Here is a 27,945-nt window from a genome sequence, read left to right as displayed (position 1 = left end):
CTCTACAATTTGAGCTAAAGATCCAGGCTCTGTAGTTGAGGGTTATATAATATACACCGATCAGTGGGTTACACTAGGTGTTTTACAATGCAGGTAGAAAAGCAAGCGCCTTAGCTAATCATATTACAGTACTGTTACATTACCCCTCTATAGCGCGTTTTTTCTGATGAGCTCCGAACAATGAACAAGCTGTCAGCCTCACAAAAAACCCTGCACAGTAGGTCAGCAGTTTCTTTGGTAAGTCACTGCACCTCTCTGCCTCAGTTTATCCATCTGTAAAGTGGGGATAATTATTCTTTTTCATCTTTGTAAAGCACAGTGACGTCTACAGATGAAACTGATTATGATTGGTGACTTGCTCAGGGTCACACTGCAAGTCAGTATCACAGCTCAGAATAGAAATCCTGTCTTCCAGTCTCATCTCTTACCACTAGACAAACTTCCATACTTTTAAGATAAGTTAGTGGTTGCATGTTTTTAACCAAGACCTGGAAGATTTGCTGCATCCAGCCACCCCTAATATAGTCAAACAGGAAAAATCCCAGGTTGAACTAAAGGGTTAACTCATGCATCTTTATTGGGAATAGCAACCAAACCTACTTGAGTTTCATTTGTGCAGATCTTGTATCCTCCTCACCTCCTAAAATAGAGAGAGAACAATATGCTTACTACTGGGTTTACTACCGGTTACCTTTACTGTGTCCCTTATTTCTCCTTGATGAAGACTTAAACAAGCCACTTGTGTTTGATTCACAGAGAACCGTGAGAAACAAGCTGTGTATGTGAAGCAGTGTGGGTTTTTTCATTCTATTCAGTCCTTTTGTATATTCAGATTCTTCTAGTTTCAGTTCTTGCTGTTCTGCCAGATTTCCATAGCATTGATAGGTTTTCTGAATTAATAAGTTTCTTCCCTCCCTTTCCCTTTACCTCCCCCTCTTCCCTTTTACTTTTGCAACTGGTGAAAAGTTTTCCTAAGCACGCAGTCTTATCAATATTGATTTTTCTCTCTCCCCTATCTATCTGGCTCTTAGTTGTTTTATTTTGTAAAGTGTTAGGAGAATTTTTCTTTCACCATTGCACTTTATCTATTCAGGAGTCATTGAGAAGTCCTATTGTGTCACGGGACTATGGAGGAAAGAGGCTATTCTTCTGTTACAATGGCTGCCCTAAAAATGATGTGGGGTGGGGTTAACTCAGAAAGGGCAGAGACGGAGATAAAATGTTCGGAGATAAAATGTTCTGACCTTCGGAAACAGAAAAGATAACCAATTAGGCATTGCTGAAAGTGCACCAGCTGGCTTACAAACACTCTGCTACTTTCTAAGGGTAGATTTGAACTAGAAGTTGGTCAAAATCACTCAGCTCCAACAGAACTGTTTCACCCCTTTAAATTTTGCAGGGTTTCAGAGTTGAACTCCTGGATCTCTACCTCTCCTTTATGGTTTTGCTTGTGAGCCAAAACTTTTACAGTCCTATTCCCAGTATGGACAAAGCACAAATCTCACAAAGATGGTTGAGCTCACATGGTTTCCTCCCGAAGAGGCAGAAATCTCCCCCAGCCTGGGAAGTTACTGTTACTGATTTGTCCACTAAAGACCCTGACCAAGCATGGGGTCTCATTGTAGTAAGTGCTGTGCGAACACACAGCAAAAGCATTGGACCAGATCTGTAAAGGTAATTAGGTGCCTAACTCCCACCGAAGTCACTCTAAGGGCGAACACATCATCAATTTCCATTTGACAGACGGGGAACTGAAGCACAGAGCGCTGAAATCTCTCTCCCCAGGACACACAGCAAGTCCGTGGCTGAACCAGGAACTACATTTGCATCTCCTGAGAGCCAGTCCAATTCCAAGACCATCCCTTCTCTCATATCAGGATTTGGGCAGTGCTTGGAGCAGTGAGACAATGACTGCCCAATGGGCTGAAGCCCGTGTTGTCCCTCCTGCCATCCACAGTTGAGGAGGGTAAGGGCTGTTGAGAGCTGCAGATCAGGTTTCAGCCTATTGAAGTCCTGCCTGATAAGACTCTCTTAGCCCTGGTTACACTGCAAACTTATGTGGGTATAACTACCTCACTTGGGTGTGGAAAATCCAACCCTGTGAGCGATGATGCAGTTACACCACCGAACTCCCGGTGTAGACAATGCTGTGTTGATAGGAGGGCTTCTCCCATCAACAGAACTACCACCTCTCCAGGGAGCTGGCATACCTAGAAGCTTTCCCGTTGCCATAGGTGCCATCTTCACTGAGCGCTACAGCGGCACAGCTGCAGCTCTGTAAGGGAAAGCCAGGCCTCAGCGGCACAGCAAAAGGGAAGTCAGGATCAGAGCGGAGTGAAATTTTTTATGGACAACTTTTTTTCAGAGAAAAATGCAGATTCAACAACACCAAAATGTTTCACTAATTCATGTCAGTTTCGACTAACTATTTGTGTTTATTAAAAAAACACACACTAAAAAACGGAAACATTTTGCTTTTTCAAATCAAAAGAACTTTTTGTTTTAAGATGTCCTCTAATTAAAAACAAAAAACAAAAAAAAGTACTTGAAATCCAACTTAAATATTTCATTCTGCTGGAAATGAATTGGTTTTTTTACATTTCAGTTTGATCCTAAACACTTGTTTGTTTGTTTGTTTTTTTCTTTTCAATCAAAAAGAAATCTGTAATTTGCAGAGCTCTTGTCCAGACCTTGTCACTCGTGGTATTTTCAGTGGAGATGGGGAGAAATGAGCAAAGGGCCAATGCATTTTTTTTCCTTCTGTAGTTCACCTCTAAAGAAGGATGTGTATTTCCAGTGCCCCTCGTAAACTGTTGCTCAGTAAAGAGGGAGGAGTTTGGGGAATTAGTGCACAGAGACTAGCATTCTGCTAATCAGCTTAGTGCTGTCTTCTGGGGTATGGATGAGGTGCAGTAGGATCAGCATCACCCTGTGCATTACTTTTCCTTTGGAGACAGTTGTTCCCCTTGTTGATGAGCGCTGCAGAGCAATGCCTTTTGGGCACCTGTTTGTTCAGCCCTTGTTTCCTAGCTACCAAAGCAGCCTTTTAAAACAACACAAATTTTAGCCTCTCTGTTGGTTGAGCTGCTACAGCAGGCTAAAGAATCATGCTCTGTTAGCCTGGGTTACAGGCTCCCCGTGGCAGGGGAAACTCACCCTGTGCTTCAGATGTCCACAGCCGTTCAAATCCCTGTACAAGGCACTACTTTGTAATGACACCCCTGATCGAGGATTGAGGCTTCTGGCCAGGTTACAGTCGTGAGAACCTTTCCACACTGTACATTCTAATTGTTGTCCTCTGACCCAGATGCGACATAGTGGTGGGACTGGACCTCTTGTTATGTTTTATTTATAGTGCAAATGAGCCCTGGGGGCCCTCTCCAGGCTGGGGTTGGGATTTTGGACAAAGATTTTGTGGTGAGCAGTGTCCTAAAGCTGTACTGTGTAGACTGACTAGCTTGGGGACAAAGGGGTGTTCAGCACACAGTTTGCTTTCAGTGATGCTCCAGGGGGGTATAGGTGAAGAAAAGAGAATGCATGTTGTTCAGAGAAACTGGGCTAGCTGCTAAACATGATTCTGATCCCTGTGTGCTTGAAGCCTTTGAGAATTTTAACAATCACAGATCAACCCGTAATTCCAGGGCTCTGATGAGAGCTAAGGGAATGGTCCTTATTTGCTCTCTAACCTTACTGACACCTGTGTGTGTGGGTTTTTTGTTTTTGTTTTGTGTTGTTTTTTATGAGGTAAGGAAGGGGAGTGAGGTGACAGAACAATATACTTAATTTAGTTTGGATTCTCATTGTGCCAGTGGTTTAGGTCCCGTTCATGCTGTGGATGAAAGATTAAACAGAAGGAAGGAAGCATGTTACGTCCTTTCAGCTCAGGCTGTTTTCAGCACATTTGTGCAAATGAATGTGAATGGGACTCAGCAGTGTTAGCTGAAATGGGGTTTAAAAGGAGTCTAAGCACAGTTTGAGGTTTTACTGCGTTGCAATTTCTACTGTATCATGGAAGCTGCCTCCAACACTGTAATAGGGACAGGTCCACCCTGTGTTTTTAATCACTCTCCCAAATTATGCTACTGCCCTGCAAAGTCTAAGACTGTAACACCATGCATGCTTAAAGCATGCAAGATTGAGCTATCCTCGGGGACTATCCTCTCCCTGCATCACCTGCATGGTAATTTTTGCAGGGTGGGTGCCATTGCAGAGTGACTCTTCAAATAAATCAGTTTTTCTAAAATGAGTGGGTAAATAATATGTTTTTTTTGGTGGGGGGGGAATTCTTTGTAGAATTCAATAGGGATGAACCCAACTGTAGAAATTATTGTAAAAAAATGAGAGTTGAAAAAAGAATGAGATCCATTTTGTGGCTTGGAGTTTGTATGTTTGTTTTTCACCATCATCTTATCTAAAGCAGAGATATAATTCTTTATTAAATAGTAGTTAAAAGTCTATTCAAAGGTTATAATTTTCTGTTAAATTCTATAGGACTTTTCCATAAGAGTGCAGCAGCATCCTGCTGAAGTTTCTGAAGTCTCTGAATAGTTTAAAATACAATGTACTTAAAAAGAAATCCCCGCACAGCCTCAGTCAAAAATAAATGTAAAATGTAGGTGTGGCTGCACAGATTAAATGTAGGTGGAATAAATCATGCAAAGAGTGATGAAACTTGAAAGTAATTTTTGTTGCGCTTCAATACATTTCATCAGGCAGCCCTCTCTTCCGAAGTGGAAATGCCAAACCTGATGCAAATTAAACCTCTGTCCCCCTCCCTTCTTCCTGTTGCTTTTCAAAAGGCCTCTTGAAAACCTCTGAATACCTTTTTGGCTGACTAGATTTTGCCCGACACATACTTTCTGAAATCTTCTAATTCCCATCCAGCACAGTGATAGCCGTTGGAGAAGTCATGGGCTTGATTTGCATCAGTGACTCTGGGGCCCCTCCTTATCTCTCTCCAGCTGCCTCAGGAAAAAAGCAACTTGGATGTTTGTGCTTTTTAGGGCAATAAAACTTTAAAAGTGCGTTTTCCCTCTAGGATCAAATGCCAGCTAGGCTTTTTGTTGACAGTGGCAGGTTTCCAAAAGAAAGAGCTGACTCCAGGCAAAGGAAATGAGATACGATGAATCCGTGTGGCCTGCCATACCTGGATTTACCCTGCCATTACCCCAACCGTGCCTCCTCAGTACTTGATTTGTTTGTATGTCTTCATTAACCTTGTAGCAAATGTACTAAAACATGCCTCTTGTGTCTTGCAGGTAGAGGATGCCATGCTTATGTTTGACAAGACTACCAACAGGCATAGAGGTAAGAGAGAGTATCTGAGTTCAGATGCCACATTTTATAATTGGCAAATGCAAAAACTCTGTGTGGTGAATGTAACACTGCAGGTCTGGCTGGCCCAGTGGCCCCAACAGCAGCTTTCAGTGCTGCCATGCAAGGAGACTGGGATGTGAGCCACCTCCCCGTGTGGCGGGATCAAGGCAGAGGTGGGCGTGCTCGGGCCTTGGTTTTTGTGTGTGTCTGGGGGTAGCTTGGATTTCTCAACAGACACAACTCTTCTGGCCACTTTATAGAGTCCTGTCTTCGTGGCCCAAAGAAAGTCCTATTCAGCTTGACTTTGGTGGAAGGATGATTGCTGGGATACGTGGCCTTGTGTGGAGATAAGTGTGGCACACTAGGGGGATCATTAGGCATCTGATGCTGAGGTGGAAAGGGACAGAGTAACGTTTAGAGCTAGAAGAAATTTTCATTTTTCTCCCTGGTCACCCTCTTGTGGCCCAACAAAGATGTATGGCAAGTGGGTGCAGCCTTCAGTACTGAGGGGATAAGCACTCACTCAGACCTCTCCGTGTTTTGTACACATGACATACTCTGAGGCCCCATAACAGATATCTGCATGAGCCTGTGATGCCTGTTTACACTTGAGGATGAGCAAGTTGCAATTCCCTTACTTCAGTGTAGCTTAGACCAGATTGGGCCCAATTGCCAACTGGCTTCCACCCACTCTCTAAATGTGCACACACCCAGGGCACGTGCACACTTGAATGCATATGCAAGTCTTTTAGACTAGCAACTAGAAGCATGCCTGGATGTGCAAATTGACAATGCCAGTATTAGAGGTTCCGTTTTTCCTTAGAAGTAAGACACCTGTCACTCTTTAACCCTCTGCAATCTTTTCACAGCCTCTTCCCCCTACCCCCTGCAACGCCGCTGCTCAGAGACCATGTTCCAAAATGCTGCTCCTCCTTTGTGATCACCAATTATAGCTTGGGAACTGGAGGCTGGATGTCTTTACAGTACAGGACACTGACCACGTGCACAGCAAAGCATCAGTCTGGCACTTAGATCCTCTTTGATTCTTCCTTCTAGGATCCTCTTGTACCTTGTTTCCCTCCTTCAGTCCCTCCATCTCCTGTCTTCTCTGCTTAACCATTTTGTCTCTCTGCTGCCTCTCAGCCTTCATTTCCTCTGAGACCCTCTCTGCTTCTTGCCCTGCTAGTCTAACATCACGGAGCCCATTTTCAAGGCAGAATGAGAACGGTCTTTGGGTTTATCTTGGCTCCTCCTTGTACTGGCCACTTTGTGGGGAGGCTGCTACCAAGTGTTTCCAAAATGCTCCCTAATTAACTTCCACGGGCCAGTGGGCCATTTTCCAGCATAGCAGCCTTAATTCTGAGGAGGGGAAGGGAGAAGTTTTCTCACTTGATGTCAGTTTTGAATGCATGTGCTTTCATTTCCATTTATTCTTCCTGCTGCCTAGGTTGGGTTTATGATCTCTGGTTGACATGTCACTGCTGAAGGGAGGAAACAGAGTTAGAAATCTGGGATGGGGGGAGAGGGGATGCAGGAGCCTTTCCAAAATCAGTCCCTAGATGGTGTCTTCAAAACACAGACATGCACTGGGATTGGGTAACACAAATGGTGGGCACCAGTCTGCATGTGGACTTGATTATTTATTTTATTATTCTAGCATTGTAATGGACGTGGTGTTTTATGCCAGATAAAAGGTGGAATCCCTGCTTCAAGGGGGACGAAGCTGCGTGATGAATGGAATAAATGAGTTTGCAGGAGAAGGGAGGATACATGGGGTATGTTGACTGTCCCTCATGCTTGGAAGATGGCACGGAGTGAGAAGTGAGCAAAGGAGGACACGGGAGCTGTGTGGAGTGAAGCATGACTTGGAGATTAGGGAGTAGGCAGGGAGATAACAATTGCTCTGGCATGCGCGATTGCCAGTTTTGAATGCAAATGTGGCCCTGCGTGGTTAGATCCTGTAATTATGCATGTAGGATAGGATTTTCCATGCTGCCAACATCACCCTAAATCAGCTGCTTTCCAAGTCAGTCGGAGTTTTACCGTTAACTTCAATGGGAGCAGAGTTAGGTCAGTGCTGAGCGCTTCGGAAAAATCTCACTCTGTAGTTTCCTCCTTTCATTTGCACCTTTGATCTGAGTCCTCTGCTTTGCTGGGAGGAGTCTGGTATTTATAACACAAAACTCCAGCCAGTGGTTTGGGGTAAGAATGTATGGTGTGTTGGGGTGCATGGGAAATAAGGGCTCTGGGAACCCCAGTGCATCACTTTAAGCCACTCGTCCTTAAAGCAAGTAATAAGGATGCATTCCACAGCTATTTAAGGAGCCATTTGGTCTAATTATCCTTAATGAAGGAGTGGAGTGAATGCACCCCAATTATGAGAGACTTGGGTGTCAGTGCTAGAATAAATATAATTCCCCCACCCCCATCTCCCCTCCTAAAACTGCATATTTCATGTCTCACTGGATCAGGTAAAGCTGTTTTCAGTCTGAAGGTCTGACAGCTCAGGAAAACGTAATGGGAAGATGTTGGAGGGGGAAGCAGTGAGCAGTTGTGGTGGTGGTTGTACTATTTATTTGCACTGGAGTAGTACCTAGAAGCCCTAGTCCTGGATCAGGAGCCCATTGTGCTAAGTGCGGCATAAACCCAAACAAAAAGATGGTCTGTGCTCCAAAGAGCTTCTGATCTCTTCTCAGTGTAAGACAAGAACCAAAAAGTGGATACATGCAGATGGATGGGGAGGATGTTTTGTGGCTGGTTTGGATTCATAATGGTGCCATGTAAAATAGAAATAATGAAGGCACTTGGGTGGGTGTCAAGCACTGGGCTTTGCTGTTTGTTTAAAGGATTAATTAATGCCCCGGAGGTGGATGATAGTAACTTTCTATTGACACCTTTCCTTGCCTGCATCTTTAGCAAAGTGCAAGTAGAACCAGTTCCCTCCAATCACACCTGCATCTATCCATTGGTTTGCCTTGAGTTTCTGGTGTTGCCTTCCGGCAAAGATTGCTCAGTGTAACAAGTGGGATTGAATATTGACGTGTGCCCACCAGGTGGGGAAGACAAGTTTGTGGAGCTGGAATCACAGCTGTGGTCTTCATATCCCCCCAGGCTGAAATTGCCAATTGACCATTATTATTGATTTATTTATATTACAGTAATGCCTAGGGCTCCCGATTGAGACTAGGGCTTCCTGGTGCTATTTAAACACATACTGGGAGACCATCTCTGCCCCAAACAGCTTACAGTCCAATGGACAAGACAGGGTGGGAGAAAGGAGTACAGTTTATTCCCACATTGCAGATGGGAAACTGGTATGCAGAAGGACCAAAGTGTCTCACCCAAGAAGTCTGTGTTAGAGCTGGGAACTGAATTCAGATAATTGAATTTCCTGTTCATTGTCTTAACCACAAAACCGCTCTTCCTTCCACTGATGTTAAATCCCTGTTCACTGATTTCAGGGGTGGATTAAGGTAAGATCTCTGAGTTCAGGGCCCTGTGGAGCAGGGAGGGGCAGTCAGTGCAGTGAAAGTATTCAACAGCAGCAAATTACACAGCTATCTGCTTTGCTTGAGAGGAGGCTCAAGGACCGAGGGCTGGTCTACACATGGTTTTTACACTATTTTAACTTTAAATCAGTTGTAAAAACCTAATCAGTGGACTTCCTGAGCAGGAGGCACAATTAAATGTTTATATCAGGCCTGGTCTACGCTTAAAATTAGGTTGATCTATCTACAGCACTCAGGGCTGTGAAAAACCCACACCTCTGAGCAATGTGCCTATGCTGACTAAACTCCGGAACAGCTGCAGCTAGGTCAACTGGAGAATGCTTCCATTGACCTAGCTACCGTTACTTGGGAAGGGGGATTTTCTACAGCGATGGACAAACTACTTCCGTTGCTATAGTTTGTGTGTACACTGTGGGATTACAGTGGCACAGCTATGCTGCTGTAGCAGCCGCAGTGTAGACATGGCCCCAGTTTAGATCGTGTGGATTGCAAGCTAAACAATTATGTGTGTCCGTATCAGGGACTTCTGCTGACTTGACTCAATCTGTTTTCATTAAATCGGTGCAAAAACAATGAGAAGACACAGAACCCCTTAAAAGAAGACAAAACAGAGCTATTTGGGAAGAGGAAACTAGTCATAAAAATCTTTTTTTTTTTAAGTCCCTCTTTTTCCCCCCAAAATTTGAAATTTCAACATTCAACAAAATTTTATTCAGCCCATAGCTGATCAAAGAAACGAGGTGGGGAAATGCTGTTTGTTGTTGTTTTTTAGTTTATAGTTAACCATTCAGAAGTTTTGTCAATTTTGAAATTTCAAATATTTCAACCGGGCCCAGGCAAGTGTCTATAAAGGGGGAAGAGGACTGGGAGGGAATTGATCCTGGGCTAGTCTGGAAAAAGGAGTGTCTAGGCCTGTCCTGAATTGCGAGTGGGATAGACAGGCTGAAATGTTGGTGCTTTCTGCAACCCGTGTCCTTAATCCATCTACAATCTCTCTTTAAAAGTTCAAATTATGGCCAAGGGTGAGCTGCCTCAAAGACCTGTTCATTTACTTATCTCCGTGTACAGAAGAAACAGTTTAGCAGAAACTCTAGGTAGGTAGGCAGCCAGCACTTGGCTATCTGACCATGAGCATCTTGGCTATGCAGCCACTTATCTTGGGTGCAGCCCATCCATTCCCTTGCAGCCTTATATTCTGTACAGATTGCCTGGAACGTATGCTAAATGTAATCCTGTAAAGTCTTGAGATGTAGTAATTAAAAGCCAGAGTTCTTGCTGTATTAATTTCCTTTAGACTTGAAATTAGGTCTTAAATTTGGCACGTACCTTTAATGGCAGCATAATTTGGTTTTTCTTTGAAGCAGTGTGATCTGTGGGAATGAGCACCAGAAACTCCTGAATTCTAATCTTAGCTGCCTCACTGAGTTTGGGCAAGAGACAACCATTCTGACTCACTTTTCTCACATGTAAAAGGTGATAACTGTACTTCTTTAAAGATACCACCATTATAGGACTCTTGGAGGTTTCAAGAGTGCTTGAGTTTTAAAACCCAAGAGTGAGAATTCTAAGTTGATGGTATCTCAGAGGAAGCAGAATCACAAGGTAATTTGCCCTTACCTACCACACAGGAGTGATGAAGATTCTTTATTGCTTGTAGGTTTCAGAGTAGTAGCCGTGTTAGTCTGTATCTGCAAAAAGAAAAGGAGGACTTGTGGCACCTTAGAGACTAACAAATCTATTAGAGCATAAGCTTTCATGAGCTACAGCTCACTTCATGTAGCTCACAAAAGCTTATGCTCAAATAAATTTTAGTCTCTAAGGTGCCACAAGTGCTCCTTTTCTTTTTATTGCTTGTAGAGTGCTCTGAAAGTTGATGCAGGATTATTTTCAATGGGAATCTCCAGTAGTATTAAGTAGTATGCTTCTGTCTCTCAGTATATGGCTCCCTCTGTATGATAGAGATGTTACACTACAAACACCTCTCTGCTTTAACATGTTACGGGGGGAAATAAAAACCTGACATGACTCATGATTTCTTCCCCCAAGTGGAAACAGATTTTAACAGCTTATGTAATTTGTCTTTCAGACTCCAGCCACTTGTGTTCCTGTGTTTACTCTTTGTGCGGGCTTGCTTGACTGATACAGTTATTGTCTGAGCCACAAAAGTGTCAGCTTCTTGGAGTAATGTATATAGCTCATTTGTTTAGGGAGACTGCCAAGAAGTTTAGAGTATTCTGAGTAAAGTCAAGAAGTGCTACAAGCCCTGGAAATTAGTGTGGGGATAGCGGCCAAGCCCGATTTCCTAGAACACCAGGACCGCTGGCTTGAGCGAGTTGCATCATCCTCTGTCTCTATGGCAGAATCAGGAGACTTGAGCTCATGACCCACTCCTAAATTATTCATTGTGTGTGTCAATTTGCTTCAGTAGGGAGCCTAGTGACTGCTGGTTGCTGGAGTACAAAAACTTGCTGATAATCTTTTTTCCCCTCACCACTATCTCTTCCATAAAATACTTCTATTTAAAATTGCAGAACCCAGCAACTGAGCAACAAAACAAAACAAAAAAACAAAACTTGAAGGGCTGAGATTTTCAAAGCCACCAAAGAAATTTGAACACCCAAATCCCATTAGAAATGAATGGGAACTCTTTGTCCAAGCCCTTTACCTAATTTTGGAAGTCCAGCCCCAGATGGTTTCCTTGATTTTTGAGGATATTTCCAATGTCTACTTTTCAGCCAACCTGAAAACAGACATGACATATCCTCCCCCGGTCAAGATCTTCAGTTGCTTGTTGTGTTTAAGAGCAATGTTACATGGGGCTTGTCTTTGGCACAAGGTGGGCTAAGTGTCCTCTCTGACCTGGTCCGCTGAAATGATGAAGTTAAAGGAGCACCGAGGGGCTAATTCCTCGGCAAGGCGGAGATTTAGCCAGACTGAACATGTTCCAGCGATTTTTCTACCCACCACTATCCATGTTCTTTGTGTTCTTTGCTTAAACTCTACAGACTAAGGAGTGGCTTATGCAACACACGGCAGGTGGTCCAAGGAGTTGTATTCCAAAATGAATATGGATTCATTACTTTTTCTTTCCTTAGGCGTTTGCAGACTCCTAATCTGGGATTTTTATTGTCTACCTACTCTGTCTGAGAATTACATTTGGTAATTCATGAAAGTCACTTCCTCTTCTACCTCAGAGGTAGGTCGGGAGCACAGTAGGTAGAATCCTGAGATCCAAGGGAATGCATCATCTTTCAGCATAACCAGACTGCACAACTTTGCATGTATAATGTGTTGGGTGAAGTCTGCAGGATTTGTTGCCCTCTAGTGACTGATCCAGAGAGAAGATAAAAGCTATACTCTCTAGGTAGCTGATGGAGATGCTCGATTAGTTCAAATGGCAGAGGCTTTTGTTTTTGAACCCCAAAGTCCTGGGTTCTAATCCCCATTAGGACCATGGGCCTGATTCTGCACACACATCCCACATATAACTACCCTTGCTCTTGCCAGCTGACTCCAGTGGCAGTCTTTTCACAGGATTATCTACTGCCCAAACCCAAGGATTAACTCTACCTGGTAGGGTAGTGCTGCTCTTGTGGGCACCACTGTGAAGATGGGGGGAGGCTGCAGTGTAGAGTTAAAAAAAAATCAAACAGTGATGAGTTCGTCTTTCCTTGTTTCCCGCAGCGTCAATTCTCCTTGTGCCTTTCCATTTCTGATCTCAAGGTGATCCTTGATGTGTCTCCTCTGTGTGACACTGTGCTGCTGTAAGCACTTTCCAAACCACCTGGGCGCTGGGAAACATTTATGTTTGTGCTCCATGCTATTGCTGAGATGTGCTTTAACAGCTCCAATTCCGCTATTTTTATATACACTTTGGAGGGAGATGGAATATTGTGTTTGGTAGTCCTGTGTTATCAGGTGCAAGCCTGAGGGATAAGCCCTTAGAGGATGGAGTCTCCTGTCAAAAACAACTTTCCATTATCTTATCTGAAGAAAAGTTTCATAACTACTGAAGTTGAGGGCTACGTAGACAGAGGGCACCTTTGCTTCTAAAAAGCCCCAGTCCCTTAATGCAAACTGGGGAGGGGGGGAAGGAAAGCAACAAGTTTTAGCAGTTCTGTGATATTTTTATTTTATTGGCTTTGATTTTTTTTATAGTCTTGTTTTACTACTTGCACTCAATAGTGTCTCTCTTCATAGTAGCGTCCTTACGTGAATTGTTTGAAAGAGTCCTGCAGGACTGGGAAGTGAAGACCCAGTCATTCATTCAGGACTAACAGATGCTGAAATGCCCGTTGCAAGAGATCTTGCCATTTCTAGTATAGGCCACTTAAACTGAACTTGGGTCTCCATCTTGTGTGGCATTGAGCACTTCAGATGACGAGGGAGTTGCGGTTCCTCACAGGAGCATTCAACACTTTGGAGGATCAGCTACACTTACCACGCTGTTTCCGAGAGAATTGACTTTATCCTTGTGGTAGTGAATGGCAATGCCTGCTATTTAATTGAGACGGCATTAGCTCAAATTTCTCCTAATGGCAGAAGCAGTTGGCTGGTGCTAAAACATTTTTCTGCTTGAGCAGATGCTATATAGATATTAAATGCGAAACTCTGGATCTTTGTCTGCCAAACAAAGGTGAAAAGAAGAAACAAATATCACCTTAAATGAAATGCAGTGAGTCATCTTTATTCTAGTGTTTTAGTCATTAAGTCTTTGCAGACATTTTTTGTTTGAACAAGTGGCCACTCTTAATCAGGCTGGTAAGTTGTCTACGTTGTTGTTGTAATGAAGAGAGTTCTGCTATATCGATCCTGCATAAAGCACCCCAGATTTTACCAGTTATTACATTCTGATTGGATTTTGAAACCTGTTTACAATGCAGGTGTGTGCAGTGGCAGTGTGAATGGCAATCCTTGAAACCACTTTTGGGTTAGTCTTAATTCTCAAAAAAGACAAGGAAAAGAGAAGTAGTTGATAAAATGTCTGTTGTGATTTTTCTCTAGTTACTACACCAGAGGTAAGGGAATGGGGAAAATATTAAAATTCAATTTCTGTTTCTTGAAAGGATGGAATACAGTGTAACGTGTCTAGATGTGTAACATTAAATAGCAAATCTAAATAATACTTGATATTAACCAGTGATACAGGGTAGATTTTCAGAACTGCTCAGCATTGGCCTAGCTCTGCTCTTATCTGAAGTCTATGGGAAGCTTTCGAAGTCCCACTCATAGCAATTTCCAGTAACCTGTTACAACCACTGTGGGACCTCCAAAATATGAAAATAGCATGATTTGCTAACCACTTTGTTGCGTGTGGTGGTCTCTCATCTGGCTGTCCATTCCTAGATGCTGTCTAATAAAAGCAGTATTCAAAGGTATTATATTTCATCCCAATCTGCCTTCCTGTACTTATTGGAGGATGCAAAAATCCATTTAAGTGTTTAATTGATGGAATGGTCTGCTCTTCGGTTACTGGATGACAAACAATTCTCTGGTTTATTCCTGTGCAATATAATAATAGCTTGCAATGGTTCTTTTTTTAGTTTGGTAATTTCATTGCAGCAACTTTCACCTGATGAGCTAATACTTTATAAAGCAGAAGTCACTGGTTCAGCTTAGCTGCTAATAATATTAGCCATTTCTTAGTGGAAGGAAAATGTTGCCAGTCTGCTTTTTCTGTACTCTAAGGAAAGAGAGAGAGAGAGAAAAGCTCAGAACTTTTTGGAAGACTACTTTCTTTAGCCCATGGAAGGTGAGAGAGCCTGTTGAAAAATACTGGGTTAATCGTGGAAGGATTTAGTAATTGGAAAAAAAAAGTTGATTTTGTTACCCTTGCAGACCCCAGATAAAATCTTGAATTCACATTAGTTATTGATCTTAAGGGTTGGAAAGAATCTCACAAGATGAATGTCCTTCTAACTTCATTATGTAAGAGAGCTCTAGAAGGCCTCCGAATTTGCTGCCTAGAGTGTCAAGCAGATGAAGCAAGACTGTGGCTGCACTTACTTGTTTTGCTGCATGACTCCTTGCTGAGTGATCCCGAGAACTGTGGTCGTGTGGCTTTTGCGGAGGCTTTTTTGCCATATCTGTTTAGGTAGAGAAGAATTAGTGGGTGAATGTTGACTGCTGGAAAAGGAGAGGAGGGATGGATGAAAAGCGTCCAGACAAAAAGATGGGGAGCCTGTTAACTATCTGCCAAGTTGTTTAATCTACAGTTGAGCCAAATGGAGATGGGATGCAGTATATGAAGATTCTCTTTAATTTGGGGCAACTCGCCTTTCTAAGTCCCTCCCCCAGCTGTCTATTAACAATGAGTCAGGAGGGCACAAGAGAGGGTGAACCCAGTGACTTGTAATTTTGCACTTGCAAAGAAGATACCAGAACACACTTTAGCAAGCACTGAGAAGCTCTCGACTTCAAAACTACTGTTTTGGAGTATGCTGAAGCTATTCATGTGCCCTCCATTTAATAGCCAGCGTTGCTCACAATGCATAGTTCTCCAGTGCTCCATGTTGAGCAACAGGACACACACAGAGAAGAAGAGAGGTTATAAGAGATTGATTCTCCCAAACTGTAATCACTGCTGTTAAATGTAGCATTAGCTGGTTTTAAAGTGTCAACAAAACCCTCAGTGTTTTCTTAGTAGTTAACTACTCCCAAGTGCATTGGAATGATCCAAGAAGGCAGGGTGACAGCATACGACCTGGGCCTCTTTCCTCTGTCTGGATGGTGCAAACAGTGTTGTGTTCCTACCGATTAAGAGATCTCCCAGTTGCCACACATTCATTCCACTGGAACCTTACATGTGGCTCAAATTTGTGCATGGGCTTCTGCAAAGATGCAGCAAAAATTCTCACCACTTGTACATCTTGTGACAGGAGTACTTTAGACAGAACTAGCAGATTCTAGAAACTAGGGAAACATACATGTGTGCTTCAAGTGCCAGATTTTCAAGTGCTTGCCACTCACAATTGGGGTTTGATTTTTCAAGTTTGCTCAGCTCCCATTTTGGCACCTAAAACAAAGGGCCACGTTTACCAAAGTGCTCAGTGTTCAGCAGCTCCCATTGTTGCATGTATGGCCAGATGTTGCCTAAAGCTCAGCACCAGGTGTACTAAACACTTGGGATAATCTAGGTGTTTAAATAAGGGCCAGACAGGAACTCAGCTCTTTTGAAAATCGGACCCAAATTGCCTGGTGGCATGTGCAGCTGTGTAACGCTTCTGATCTTGAAATTGCATAGAAGAAGCTGGTTAGTAGAGACATACACTGTTCTCTTGTGAAAAGAACAGGAGTACTTGTGGCACCTTAGAGACTAACACTTTTGTTAGTCTCTAAGGTGCCACAAGTACTCCTCTTCTTTTTGCAGATACAGATTAACACGGCTGCTGCTCTGAGACCTGTTCTCTTGTGGAGACTTAGCTTTTGTGCAGTTGTTTTTGATCTAAAAATAAACTATTCAGACTGGAAATATATTGCTGCTTTTTATGTGCTTTTTGTGCGCTTTTAGCATGCGTGGGAACTTCTTATTTATATCAGTAAGACCTAAACACACATGTGGAAAGGGAAGCGTAGTTACTATTTCCTTTCCATGTGTTCCTGTTAGAGTGGGGTTTGAGTGCACTGCGCTTGGCATTTCGACTGTCCCTTTCTAGTGAATATCATCAGTACGTAAAAGTAAATGTCCAGGTACAAGCAATTGGTATAATCATTCTGCTTGTTGAAGGAGACAGGAGAGGTATTGTTAGTATGATATTGTCTAAGTTTTGACGAAGAAGAGAGGCTATTTTTCACCTTAGGAAAAAAAACATTCATGTTCTGCACAGCTGCCAGAAATTCACTTTTGTAACTGACCTCTGAAGTTATAACTGACATTTTAATCTCTTATACATAAAAATGATGAAGAATCTCTGAAATTATTTGGTCATTGCTGTCTGGTTCAAGTAAAACAAGATCATGTGCACTTTTTTTTTTTTTATTAAAGTCCCAAAACAGCTTAGAAAAAACCTGGATTTAAAATAAGTAGAAATATTGCCTACATTTGCTAATTTAGTGTAATTGTTTTGGCAGAGTTCCTGCCACTCACATATCCTACTTTTTTGAAGCAAGGTTAGGAAAGGAACCTTAGGGCTTGTACGCACTACCACTTATGTTCGTATAACTTATGTTGCTCAGGGCTGTGAATAAGTCATCCCGCTGAGCGATGTAAGTTACGCTGACCTAAGCGCAGGTGTGGACATTGCTATGTCCATGGGAGAGCTACACCTGCCAGCATAACTATCGCCTTTCACGGAGGTGGTTTTATTATGCCGACAGAAGAGCTCTTTCCCGTCAGCATAGAGCATCTTCACCAGATACGCTACAGTGGCACAGCTGCATTGGTGTAACTGCACTGCTGTCACGCTGCTAGTGTAGACTAGCCCTAAGATTCTCCCGAACCCGGGAGATGACGGGATGGCAGCCATATGTATGTACATGTCAAGTGTGGTGACACTTGCCTCTTTTTGTAAAGTGCATTGAGAGTTACGGATTAAAAGTTGTAAGTAAGAGAAAACCAATGGGTGCTGGTGGTATTATTTATAGATGGCACTACTTTTTCTTCCCTTGTTAATTTTATCACTTTGTAATGGGGCTCTAGAGAGAATAGTTGATTTGAGAGAAGCATTCACTCTGCCCTAGGTGGTTCCTTACACCCACTCCCCAGCTAGTGAAATTTATCCTAAGGATGTGTGTTTTTCAACACAGATATAGAATTTAACCCTGAGAGTACAGAGGCAGTGTATACTTGTCCTCCGTGAACTGCACTGGGGATCTGAAGACGCATAGCTGTAGCTAGGATTTTTTCCAAAGTGGTTTACCAAACATTGGCTTAAAAACTTCACATGGGTGTTGTGAGAATTCACTAGTTAATATTATTCAGTTTACAGACCTTATCAAAGCAAGGAGGAATGGCTGAACCGTGTACAGTCATTCACACCTATATGCATACTTATTTAGGCTGTGGTTATGCTATTGATACTTGATATTAGTACATTTATAATATACTCTAATTTATTATAAATATTAACATAATATTATACCTTAACTTATTGTAGACATTCACTTTTAAGTGTACAGTGCTTAATAATTCTATTCATAAACATTTCTTTAGACCAGGAGGTATCGGGTTCAAATCTATCCCAGGTGGAGAGCAGCTGAAAGCTGTGATCAGCCAAGGTCGGCTCGGCGGTCCACATAGAATGAGCTGGTGGTTTGGGTCCAGCTCCTGATGGACAGGTGTCCAAATCATATATAGCCACTTCATATTTGGCACGTTTGCCCCTCTTGCTGTCGGCATCAGCAGAGAGGCCAAAGAGGAAACGGAGACTGTGATTGAATTATCCGCCCTCCCACGTAGGCCAGCATTTAACCCTAACAGTTGAGTGGTGTGCGTTGCTGATACTCATGTTGTGCATGTTCCAAAAATAAAGGTGTCGGTTTCCACTAGGGTTGACAGACCTGGTGCTTTTCACCAGCACTGCATTAGTTAATAGGGAGGTGGAGGAAAATGGGGGAGGCAAGCAAGCTGCCAATTCTTGGATCTACTTTCCTTGTCTTTAATTTCTTGTACAGCACCCATTGCCACCGAAATAGAGCACCTCACATTAAATGTAAAAATAAATGCATTCAAGCCAATATGAGTCCTGCATCCCAGTAGATTCCATTTCATAATAGTGAATAAGGCTCCTGGCCATGCATTTCAAGGCGATTATTGAACGTCTCGGGTGGTTACAGTCACTCTGCCCCTAGCCTCATGCTGTATAACGCCACCTGAGGCTTGGAATAATTGCCCAGCTATGTGCTGTCTGTCATACCTTATTGCTTAATTTTATACCAGTAATGAAAATTGCATCCAAAAGAGAGAAAAGAAAGAACAGCTGTCCTAGCCAGAATGCACCTAAGGAGTAGATGTTTCCAAACACTTTCCCTAAAGAAGGGAAGAGAATCTGCTTTCCAGAGCAGCACTCGAGGGATGTCGCTATTTTTATTTTCTTGTTAAATAAACAAATGCTTTAAAAACAACAACAAGGTTGCAACGTGACCAGTGACTCGTGTAGAAGCCCTCCAATTAAAAGATTGGTCTCTAAGCTGAATATAAACTTTAAAATAGTCAGGGATAATGATGATTCCAGGAGCTCTCACTTGCGCTCTGTCCTCCCGTCTCATATTCACAAGCTAAAAACCGTTGTGTATTTCATTTTCTTCTGAGAGGGAGAACCACATTAAGGATTTTCCAATCTGTTTAATTCAACTAGCCCTCTTTCAAGCAATTCCTGTGGAGGTGAACCAATCTATTCTGGACTCATTCCTTCCCCATGCCCATTTCCCTATAAAATAGAAGATAAAGGGGAAGAATCTCCATTGTCTAGTGCCTTGCCTAGTCATTGAAAGCAATGCAAAATGTTACTAAGTCTGAGTGGTTAGTGTTTTGCATTTACTCTGTAATGGTTCAGGGTAATGGAGAACCAGGTCTCAAAGTATGAATCTAACCAAGAACAAGCAATGTGACAAAATAAATCTTTGAACCTAACGTAACACTTATCAACTGAGGATCTCAAAAGGCTTTTTAAGCATTAATGAAGCCTCTTAACATTGCTATGAGGCAAGTAATAACAGTGATAGACAGCTGTGGTCACCAGTCACGTGATATTTGAATGCCTTGGATGGGCAAGCTGAAGGATAGGGAGATGTGTAGTTGCAGTTAGTCTCATGGTTTTCTATCTGAATGTGTCTGGAAGGTCTATGCTAGTAGTAGACAGGACCGCTAACAGAAAACGCATAGTTTTATTAGGACCTTCCTAATAATCATTTGAAAAGAAAAATATTTCTCTACACAAGCTAAATATTCAGCAATTTCAACTTCTCATCAGACTATCAATCATATTGGCAAATGCAAGAGGAGTCTCTGCAGTTTTTGTTCTCTTTGAGTTCCAGAAAGGTTAAGGATAGAGACAGTTTTCAGCAGATATTTGTTAAGAGACATTCAAATGAGTTTGATTTTATGATATTACTGTTATGTTCACTTCCTGAGAAATTCTCTGCATTTGAGTTCTACTAGCACAGATGTTCATAAAAAGCACTCTTCATATGTGAAATACTCATGGAAACCAAACTTTAAATTTGCTTTCCCCAAGGATTCACTCCAGGAATCTGAGTTATGCTGTTCCAATCCAGGGGCGGTGGGAGGGGGAGATATCATATGAGCAACACTTCTCAGCTAACAAACCAAAATACAAACAAGTAAACAAACTTTGTGAAATTCAATGGAATCGTTTTGAATAACAAATAAATTAGCAGAAATGATGATGATCCATGAATAGAAAGAGAGAGAGAATTCTGTGAATTAGGGCTTGGTGGCAGTTTCAAATCAATTCACTCAGCTGTAGTTAAGGCCAAAGTTGGTTGCATTTGCATTGCAAGAGCAGAGCTATTATCAGGTAGCTGTCGAAGTCTTGTGGGACTATTTGAAAATGTTAATTGGCAGAAGTCCAAAAACACAAGGGGAAGAACAAAATGCAACATTTACATAGGCAGATTTAATGCGATGAGTGGAATTAAGATGCCAACTATAATAAATCAGCACAGTGACCTTGAGAAAATAGGCAAATACCCCCAAGCACCAAAGAAAATGTATGTAAAAATATTTGAACGTACTGGATGATTTGTCTTACATTTTCATTTCTTAGTGTGGTTTATTAAAGGCAAAGTTGACCATTAAGCACTCTCAAATATATCTAGAGAGTTTTTATTTGCTTTCTTTTGGGGGGGGGGAGGTTTTTGTTCACTTTCCTGCTGTTTTTGACCACAAAGTTTCAAGACACATCTCTGTACTTTAGTGGCCATGAGAAGATAATCCTGAAGAGCCTGCGAGAGGATGAAATGGGTGAGAGAAAGGAAGTGCAGTCAATTGGTGAACCAGAAAATGAGGGGTGAATCTGTCTTACTGTACGTTGTGCCCTGCATAGACCATGAAATAAATCACCTGTTATCTCTGATACATAAAAGCTGCCAAAGTTATAAAGCTCTAATTCAGTATAGCATTTAAGCATGTGCTAAAATCCTGTGGACTTCAGCGCGCATTTTTAAGTGTTTTGATGAATTGGGGCCTAAATCTGTGTCTGGGGAGCAGAAATTACTTCCAGGTTGTCCTTTGCAAAAATCCAAGCTTGGAATGACTGCTGGTACTGCAGGAAGGGTTGGAAAAGGGGTTTATAAATGGTAATGCTGCTACCATATAATGAATGTTTTACAGCTCTTGCATGGATAAATATCACAGAATCAATCCTCTTGTTACATTAGCAAACTAGAAACTGTTAAATCACCAACTTAAAGACGTAAAATATGTGCTGAAATAACACTGTCTAGTCTCTGGGTTAGCACATTCTACAGCTTGCTCTCCTTTCCTAAACCACTAATATTGTCTTTGTTGGCCAAAATTTTGCCTACTTCCTTCGCAGATATTCTCAGCTTGCAGTTAATTTATCAAAGAGTACTTGTGGCTCCTTAGAGACTAACCAATTTATTTGAGCATAAGCTTTCGTGAGCTACAGCTCACTTCGTCGGATGCATACTGTGGAAAGTGTAGAAAATCTTTTTATACACACAAAGCAGTTAATTTATCTTAACAAATATAGACAAACCAATGTATCCACCATGCTTCCCTCTCACAAATAATAATACTTAAATACAGCTTGATCCGGCTTCATTGAAACCAGTGGACATTTTCCCATTGATTTCAATGGGAGCAGGAGGGGGCTCAGTGTGCACTTAGACCAAGGATCTCATCATATAAGTATTATCTTTTTTTTCTTTTTTTTTAACTGCTGGGGAATTTGGGTCAGCAGAGATGCGAAGTAACATGCTCAAGCTGTCTAGTGCTTGTGACAAATTTTGGAATATAAACTACGGCATAGGAGGCTTGACTCCTAGTTTCTTCCCTTTAATGAAAAAAGTCCTTTAGGATATGATAGGGATTAAACAAATTGAGTACTATAGAAATTACCCTTAAAAGATGTAGAATTAGTAGATCTGTATCATTTCTATATATTACAGCCAGTGGCTGCACCATTGGTGGGCCTTGAACTTTAGCTGCAAAACACAGGCCTCTGTACGTTTAAGCTTCAAACCTGAAGAAATAGAAGTCTTGTGCTCCCTTATGTGGCCTAGCCAGTAGAAGGAGAGACAAAGACTGACTTATTATTACATTGGTGGCTTTTGAACCATCTAGAATTCTATAGCAATTCCAGCGCATGATCCAAAAGATCTGTCATTTTCTGTTGCATTCCATAGGACATTTCCTCTAACCACAAGAGCCCAGAACTACATAAGGAACCTTCCAATCACAGTTCTCCATTGCTGGTGTTTGTAGATGGAGGAAAAATCTTCATCATCCTTTTGGGATTATAGACCCCCTGAGGGAGGCTGCACCTCAGTAATCTGGCTTTCTGATTTTATTGTCAAAAACTGCAGGTCTCGAAGGGGGAAAGGGCCTTTTGTTTTCAAGTTGTATCCTCTCCACCATTGTACGACTGTTATATGTTAATACAATGCATTGGAGCAGTGGGGATGGATTTATCTGTGTGAGCTCAAAGCTGGTTTGGTGATGATTCATGGCTCCACTTTTCTCTGCCACTCAGCTTGCCTCGTCTCCTGCTCTGTGCTGTAAATAAATGAGCACCCCTGCACCCAGGTTTTAGATCTTCTGCCGCTGTTCCTGGCCCAGCCAAACTCTTCTGTGTTTATCGCAACATCATAGACAGAAGGGCTAGAATCTATATCTGCTCTGCGTCTGGCACTCCCCCACAGTGAGCCCCAAAGAGAATAATTAATAGGTAATGGTGAACTCACAGGCCATAAATATGTTGAGGCTCTAAGGATACATATCTCTGTTATTTTCCCGGCGAGTCTGCTGCCTTTTAAAACAATATTGAAGAACTTCACAAATATTACAATACTGCCCCAGTATTCTGTGTAGTTCATCCCGGGATGTCAACGTGCTATACATGCAGTTGAGCTACACAGGTGCTCCTGTGAACATGGTGGTAATACCATCCCAGTTTCACAGCTTGCGACACAGAGGTATCTAGATCTGCATACTGTAACTGAATCCAACTTGTGCATGGCCTGAGCCCTGTTAAAGTCAGTGGGGCTCCGTGTTCGAGCCAGGGTCCGTGCAGGGGTGTGTTTGAGCAGATGCATTGGCAGCATCTTTAACCTTAGGGATTATTCCCCAAGATCATACAGCCAATCAGAGGCAGAATTGGGGACAGACTACATGTGGCCCCAGGTGGAGCCCCCCTTTTAGGAGGCTAGCCCGTGGCTCCACTCCTTCTGTCTGTGTCCCCCTCCCCCACCCGGAGAAGGTCCCCCCCACCCCCCACTCAGCCGGAGGAGCCCCAGGCTGGCTGAAGCCCAGCAGAGCCTCACCTCCCCCCCGCTTTGGCCAGAGGAGCCCCAGGTCAGCCAAACCCCCGAGGCCTTCCCGCACCTGCCCAGAGGAGCCCCAGGCCAGCCACAGCTGCGCCTCCCCTTCTCTCCCCAGACCCAAACTGCTCAGGGGAAAAGCGTCTCTTCGAAGATGCTTTTGATATGCCTCATGCAGGTTCCGGGGTGGCTGAGGAGGCGATATTTGCTACTCAGTTCCCTGGGTTCATCAGTGATATCCCTGGATGAACCCAGGAAGCTGAATAGCACATACCACCTCCTGAGCCACCCCGGAACCTTCATGGGGCATAATAAAACAGAAATGTCCCCCCAAAACCCTGCGGCCAGGGATCCGGCAGCTGCGGCAGTGCCTGGGGAGGCAGAGAGTCCCCTGGCCTGTTATACCCCCTGCCCATGAGACTACAGAAATGTTCTCTCTCAGTACACTCCTGTAGGAACCAGACTGAAATTGGGTGGTCCCAGAGTTCACCCCCAAACTGTGGTCTCTTACTGACAGTGTTTCCATTACTCTTGCTTATTATTTTATTAAATGCTGACAGCGTGCTTGGGGTTGAAGATGCAGAAGTCATCGGGGCAGATCCTTTGACTGGTGTAAATTGTCATAGCTCCATTGGCTTCAAAGTCTACCTGAGGATCTAGAGAGGTTTTACAGTTTACACCACCTGAGGATATGCCCCGTGATCACTGCCTAGAGGAGCTTACAGTCTAAACAGACAGGCAGCATCATAGGTACTGAGAAGAGGGTTCCAGTCTAGAGCATTTTGGTGGTGGTTTTAGTGGCTGAGGTGACATGGCTTTTTACTGATGTGAGTAAAAGCTGAGCTTTGTAGATAAAGGCATGAAGGGAAAGAAGGGAGGGGTGGTGTTATGAGGAGATGGTTGTCTTTTTTTTTTCTTCCTCCTCCCTCTGCTGATGAGGAATAAAGATCCCATAATAACAGGATTCTATAAGAAGTCAATGTCTATCCCAATTCTTTCTCCCACTCTCCCTGGAAGGAAATCATTCATTGCCATGAAGCCCTCCCGGCTTTATTCACTTTCCCACCAACAATCCCCGGTACAGGAAAGAATGGAATGTCTTTCTAAAAAGTGTTGATGGTTTTTTTCATCCTTGTAATCCTTTCTTCCCCCTCCCTTCCAATGAAACCTTTTGAAGTAGTTTTCCCCAGGTATTTTATGATCCAGATTTTATGTCCGCTAAACACCTCCCCTTACAATATCTCAGTTGAAAAAGGAGCTCCAGATGGTGCATTCTACAAGGTGAGCTGGAGGTAACTTGTATGGTTTGCACTGTTCCCGAGCAGTGTCATGTTCCCTGTACTCTGTGTGTGTGTGTGTGTGTGTGTGTGTGTGGCTTTTTTTCAAAATGCTCAGTTTTTACTGAAGTTTTCTTTAATTGGGTTGATTAATATGTACTGGTAAGAACTTCCGATTCTGCTGAAACAGTCTATTTTATATATAAGCTGCAATGGGAACATCTGGCACTTTTATTTTCTGGATTTTACAATTAAAAAAAGCAGCCTCTAAAAACTGCAGGTTAGTGGGGGGGTTGTTTTGTTTAAAGTTCCTAAGGTTTTTTACTCTGGATCAGGAAGAGCACACTAACGCATTACAATACTTTTTGTCTGCAGTGACCTCAGCCTTATAGCACCGTGTCTGTCCTGCCTAATAACTTATATTTTCTCATTGTTGTGCATTGGAAGAGAACTATCAGTGAACAATTATAACAATAATACTTAGTCTATGGTACCTTCCATCCAGTGACTTCAAAGCACTTTGCAAACATTTACTGAATTAAGCCTCAAAACATCCCTGTAAAATCGATGAGCTATAGGTAGACGATGGCACAGAGAATTTAATTGACGTGCCTGAGGTCAGTGTCAGGGCTGAGAAGAGAACCCAGGTCTGACTCCAAGTCCTGTACGTTAACCACAAGACCATCATTTCGTATTTATCCATATTGGGACTGTTTCCTGTTCCCACGACTGACAAGGAGAGTTTTGTTGACTTCAGTTGGGCTAACGAAAACATTCATTTTCAGTCACAGTAGTGTCACCAGAAAGGGTTAGTGAGGTAGCTTGCTTCAAATTCATGCAAGATAGGTGAATATAAACTTGGCAAGAGAATGTGTTTTAGCTGCAATGGGAAAAGAAAGCCAACAATTTAAAATCTGTAGTCATTTAAAAAAATAGTTTCAGATTCTGCTCCTGCCCCTGAGTCCCTACTGTTGTGGTTTTATGGTCAAATTTACTTTTGTTAAAATGCTTGCCAGTTCCTTTTGCAGAGTGCAGACCTGCGCTGACGGACTAAACATCGGAAACAAAGGTGCCTGTGTGCAAAGGTCCTGTAGGCTATTGGCCTGACAGCATGCCCAGAGTCTGAATCAGGCTCTTTTGCTGAGGGCATCCTTTACTGGTGGCGCTGACCATCTTCAGCAACCATCCCCACCCCAAATAAACAAACCCATAAATCCAGCAGCTAAACCAGGTCCTTTCCCCTGACCCAGCAGCTTCCTTGCTGGAATCTCCCTGCTCCAGGCAGCTATTCCTCAGTCCTCCTACAGGCCATCTGCTTGGGAGACCCCTGTCACAGGAGCCAATCCACTTCCTATTGCTCCCCCCTTAACTGAACTCTTTCAGCCTTTATAGAAACCCTTGAACATCAGGCAATCACCTGACCCCTTGTAAACTACCAATCTGCAACCTGATCATAAGTGGGCCCTGCCTCAGAATGGGGCTGATTGGCCATTTGTCCCTAGGCCCCCTGGTCCTTAAAGAGTCAGACAACCCTTTTACTAGTCCCAATTCAGGAAAGCACCTCTGAGCACATGTTTGAATCCATTCCTATCCATCTGAAAGGAAACTGAAAACCAGAAACATTTTTTTCTCCAATCTGAGTGTTCCTTGTAATGATAGTAGGCCAAATAAAAAAGGACAAATGCTTTTTTTTTTTTTTTGGTAAGTTGACAATTTCCACTGTTTTTTTTACAATGCAGGTGGAAAAGACGTTGTCTGGTTATTAGACTGACTCTTAATAATTGGGTATAGAATTATCCCTTGCAATGTATGCAGTACCCTGTCATGTTTTTATAGGCAGCACCTCTGGTTTCACAGGGTTCATAAGCAGAGTGTGGGTGGCAAGAAACGGAGGTAGGCTAATGAAACCTGACTGGCTGCTCCGGGGAAGTAGCAGCTGTGAAGGGAAGATGAGAGCAGCTGTGGGTATGAAATTAGTCATTCTGTGAAGAAATGGATTTGATAAATAATAAAACAGTGGTATTAACAACAGATGCTTTCCAGGTCAGATGACTCTGATAAAAGCACCTAACAGCAGTGGGTAATGGTTTGAAAAATTTGTATATGAAATACATGGTATATATAAATATGTTGTATGTGGGGGGGTTTGTGTGTGTATGATTATATACATATTTTGTGTATGTATATATATATATTAGTGTGAGGTATGTGTGTTTATATATGTACACGTTTATATATAAAATTTATAATCCTGGTTTTGAATGAAGAATCAAGTGTTTCGCTCCATTTCCTATCAAACATTATAAGCAAATTGCCAAAGGTTCCCTGAAGTCTGATCAATTTCTGTTTAATCTGGGAATACACCCGCCTCCGTCCTTTGGGCTTGACTCAGTTTGTTTTTATATTCATACCTTTTCATTCTGATAACTGTTTTGATTTGTAAAATACTGTGCCTTGTACAATGTTTCCTTTATGATGATTTAGTATGCTCTGCTTATCTTTCACCTTAAATCTTTGATAAGAGCATTTTAAAAATGAAATTGCTACCTGACACCATTATAAACTCTTGGCTGACTGCCAAAGAAGAATGGGAGTTGTGGGGATGGGGGGAGAGAGAGACACTAGAATGCAAGGGAAGAGAGACTTAAGGAAGCCTTAAAATGTAACATGGTAGAAGGGGCTTTTTTGGGTACTTGAGTTAACACTAATATTACCCTGCTGATGGCAAAAGTTATTTAATGTTTACTCACATCAGGCCTTTCATTCCTCCCTGGTTCGTTGCTTATTAGTGTCACCAGCCTCTAGTGTCGCACTGAAATAGGAACAAGATTGCGTGTCTAGAGGTGGACATCTGGAACGTCTGGCCTCCAGGTGGATTTTATTTACATTTACACAAAACCGAGTCTTGAAATCATTCGGTTTTTACATGGCAGCCTAGGGTTGCATTTAACTTTCCAGCATCTTCAAGTAATTGAAATATTTTTGGATGACTGTTCATTGTGGCTGGTGAGCATAATTTATCAGTGGAAAGGCATCAGTAGTGGGAATATCAGTAAATAGAACTGTCTGAAATGGCAGGTCATTTTTATTTTAATATTGTAGATTTAATGAACTCTTGTCTTTATAATTCATGGTACTTGGAGAATATATCCACTTGCTCGCCTAATGATGTTATAGATCTATCCTTTGTTAGAGGGCTTTATTACAATTGGAAAACTTAACTCTGTCTGAGTTACAATGACATGCTTCCAAAGTGCAAAAGGTTGTATAATAAATTGTAGAGTTTTATGTGCAACACTCTTAGTAATAAATGTAGCTGAAAAGTTCCTTAAGTAGTTTATGCATTATTTATTATTATTATTATTATTATTATTATTATG

At 42.4% G+C, this 27,945-nt stretch overlaps 1 protein-coding gene across 14 annotated transcripts in view; it reads left to right on the top strand.

Moving 5' to 3' along the window:
- Positions 1–27,945, top strand: part of MSI2 (musashi RNA binding protein 2) — a 377,362-nt gene that overhangs the window by 205,394 nt on the left and 144,023 nt on the right. For all 14 annotated transcript variants that reach the window (XM_073315753.1, XM_073315752.1, XM_073315757.1 and 11 more), the window contains one exon: positions 5,259–5,307. In XM_073315753.1, coding sequence (XP_073171854.1) covers positions 5,259–5,307 — 49 coding nt within the window. The remainder of the gene's footprint in view (positions 1–5,258; positions 5,308–27,945) is intronic.

The sequence above is a fragment of the Lepidochelys kempii genome, chromosome 17, assembly GCF_965140265.1.
Source record: "Lepidochelys kempii isolate rLepKem1 chromosome 17, rLepKem1.hap2, whole genome shotgun sequence".
NCBI classification, from domain to species: Eukaryota; Metazoa; Chordata; order Testudines; family Cheloniidae; genus Lepidochelys; species Lepidochelys kempii.
The sequence above is the reverse complement of the archived record's forward strand: the minus strand, read 5'-3'. Positions and strand labels throughout refer to the sequence as shown.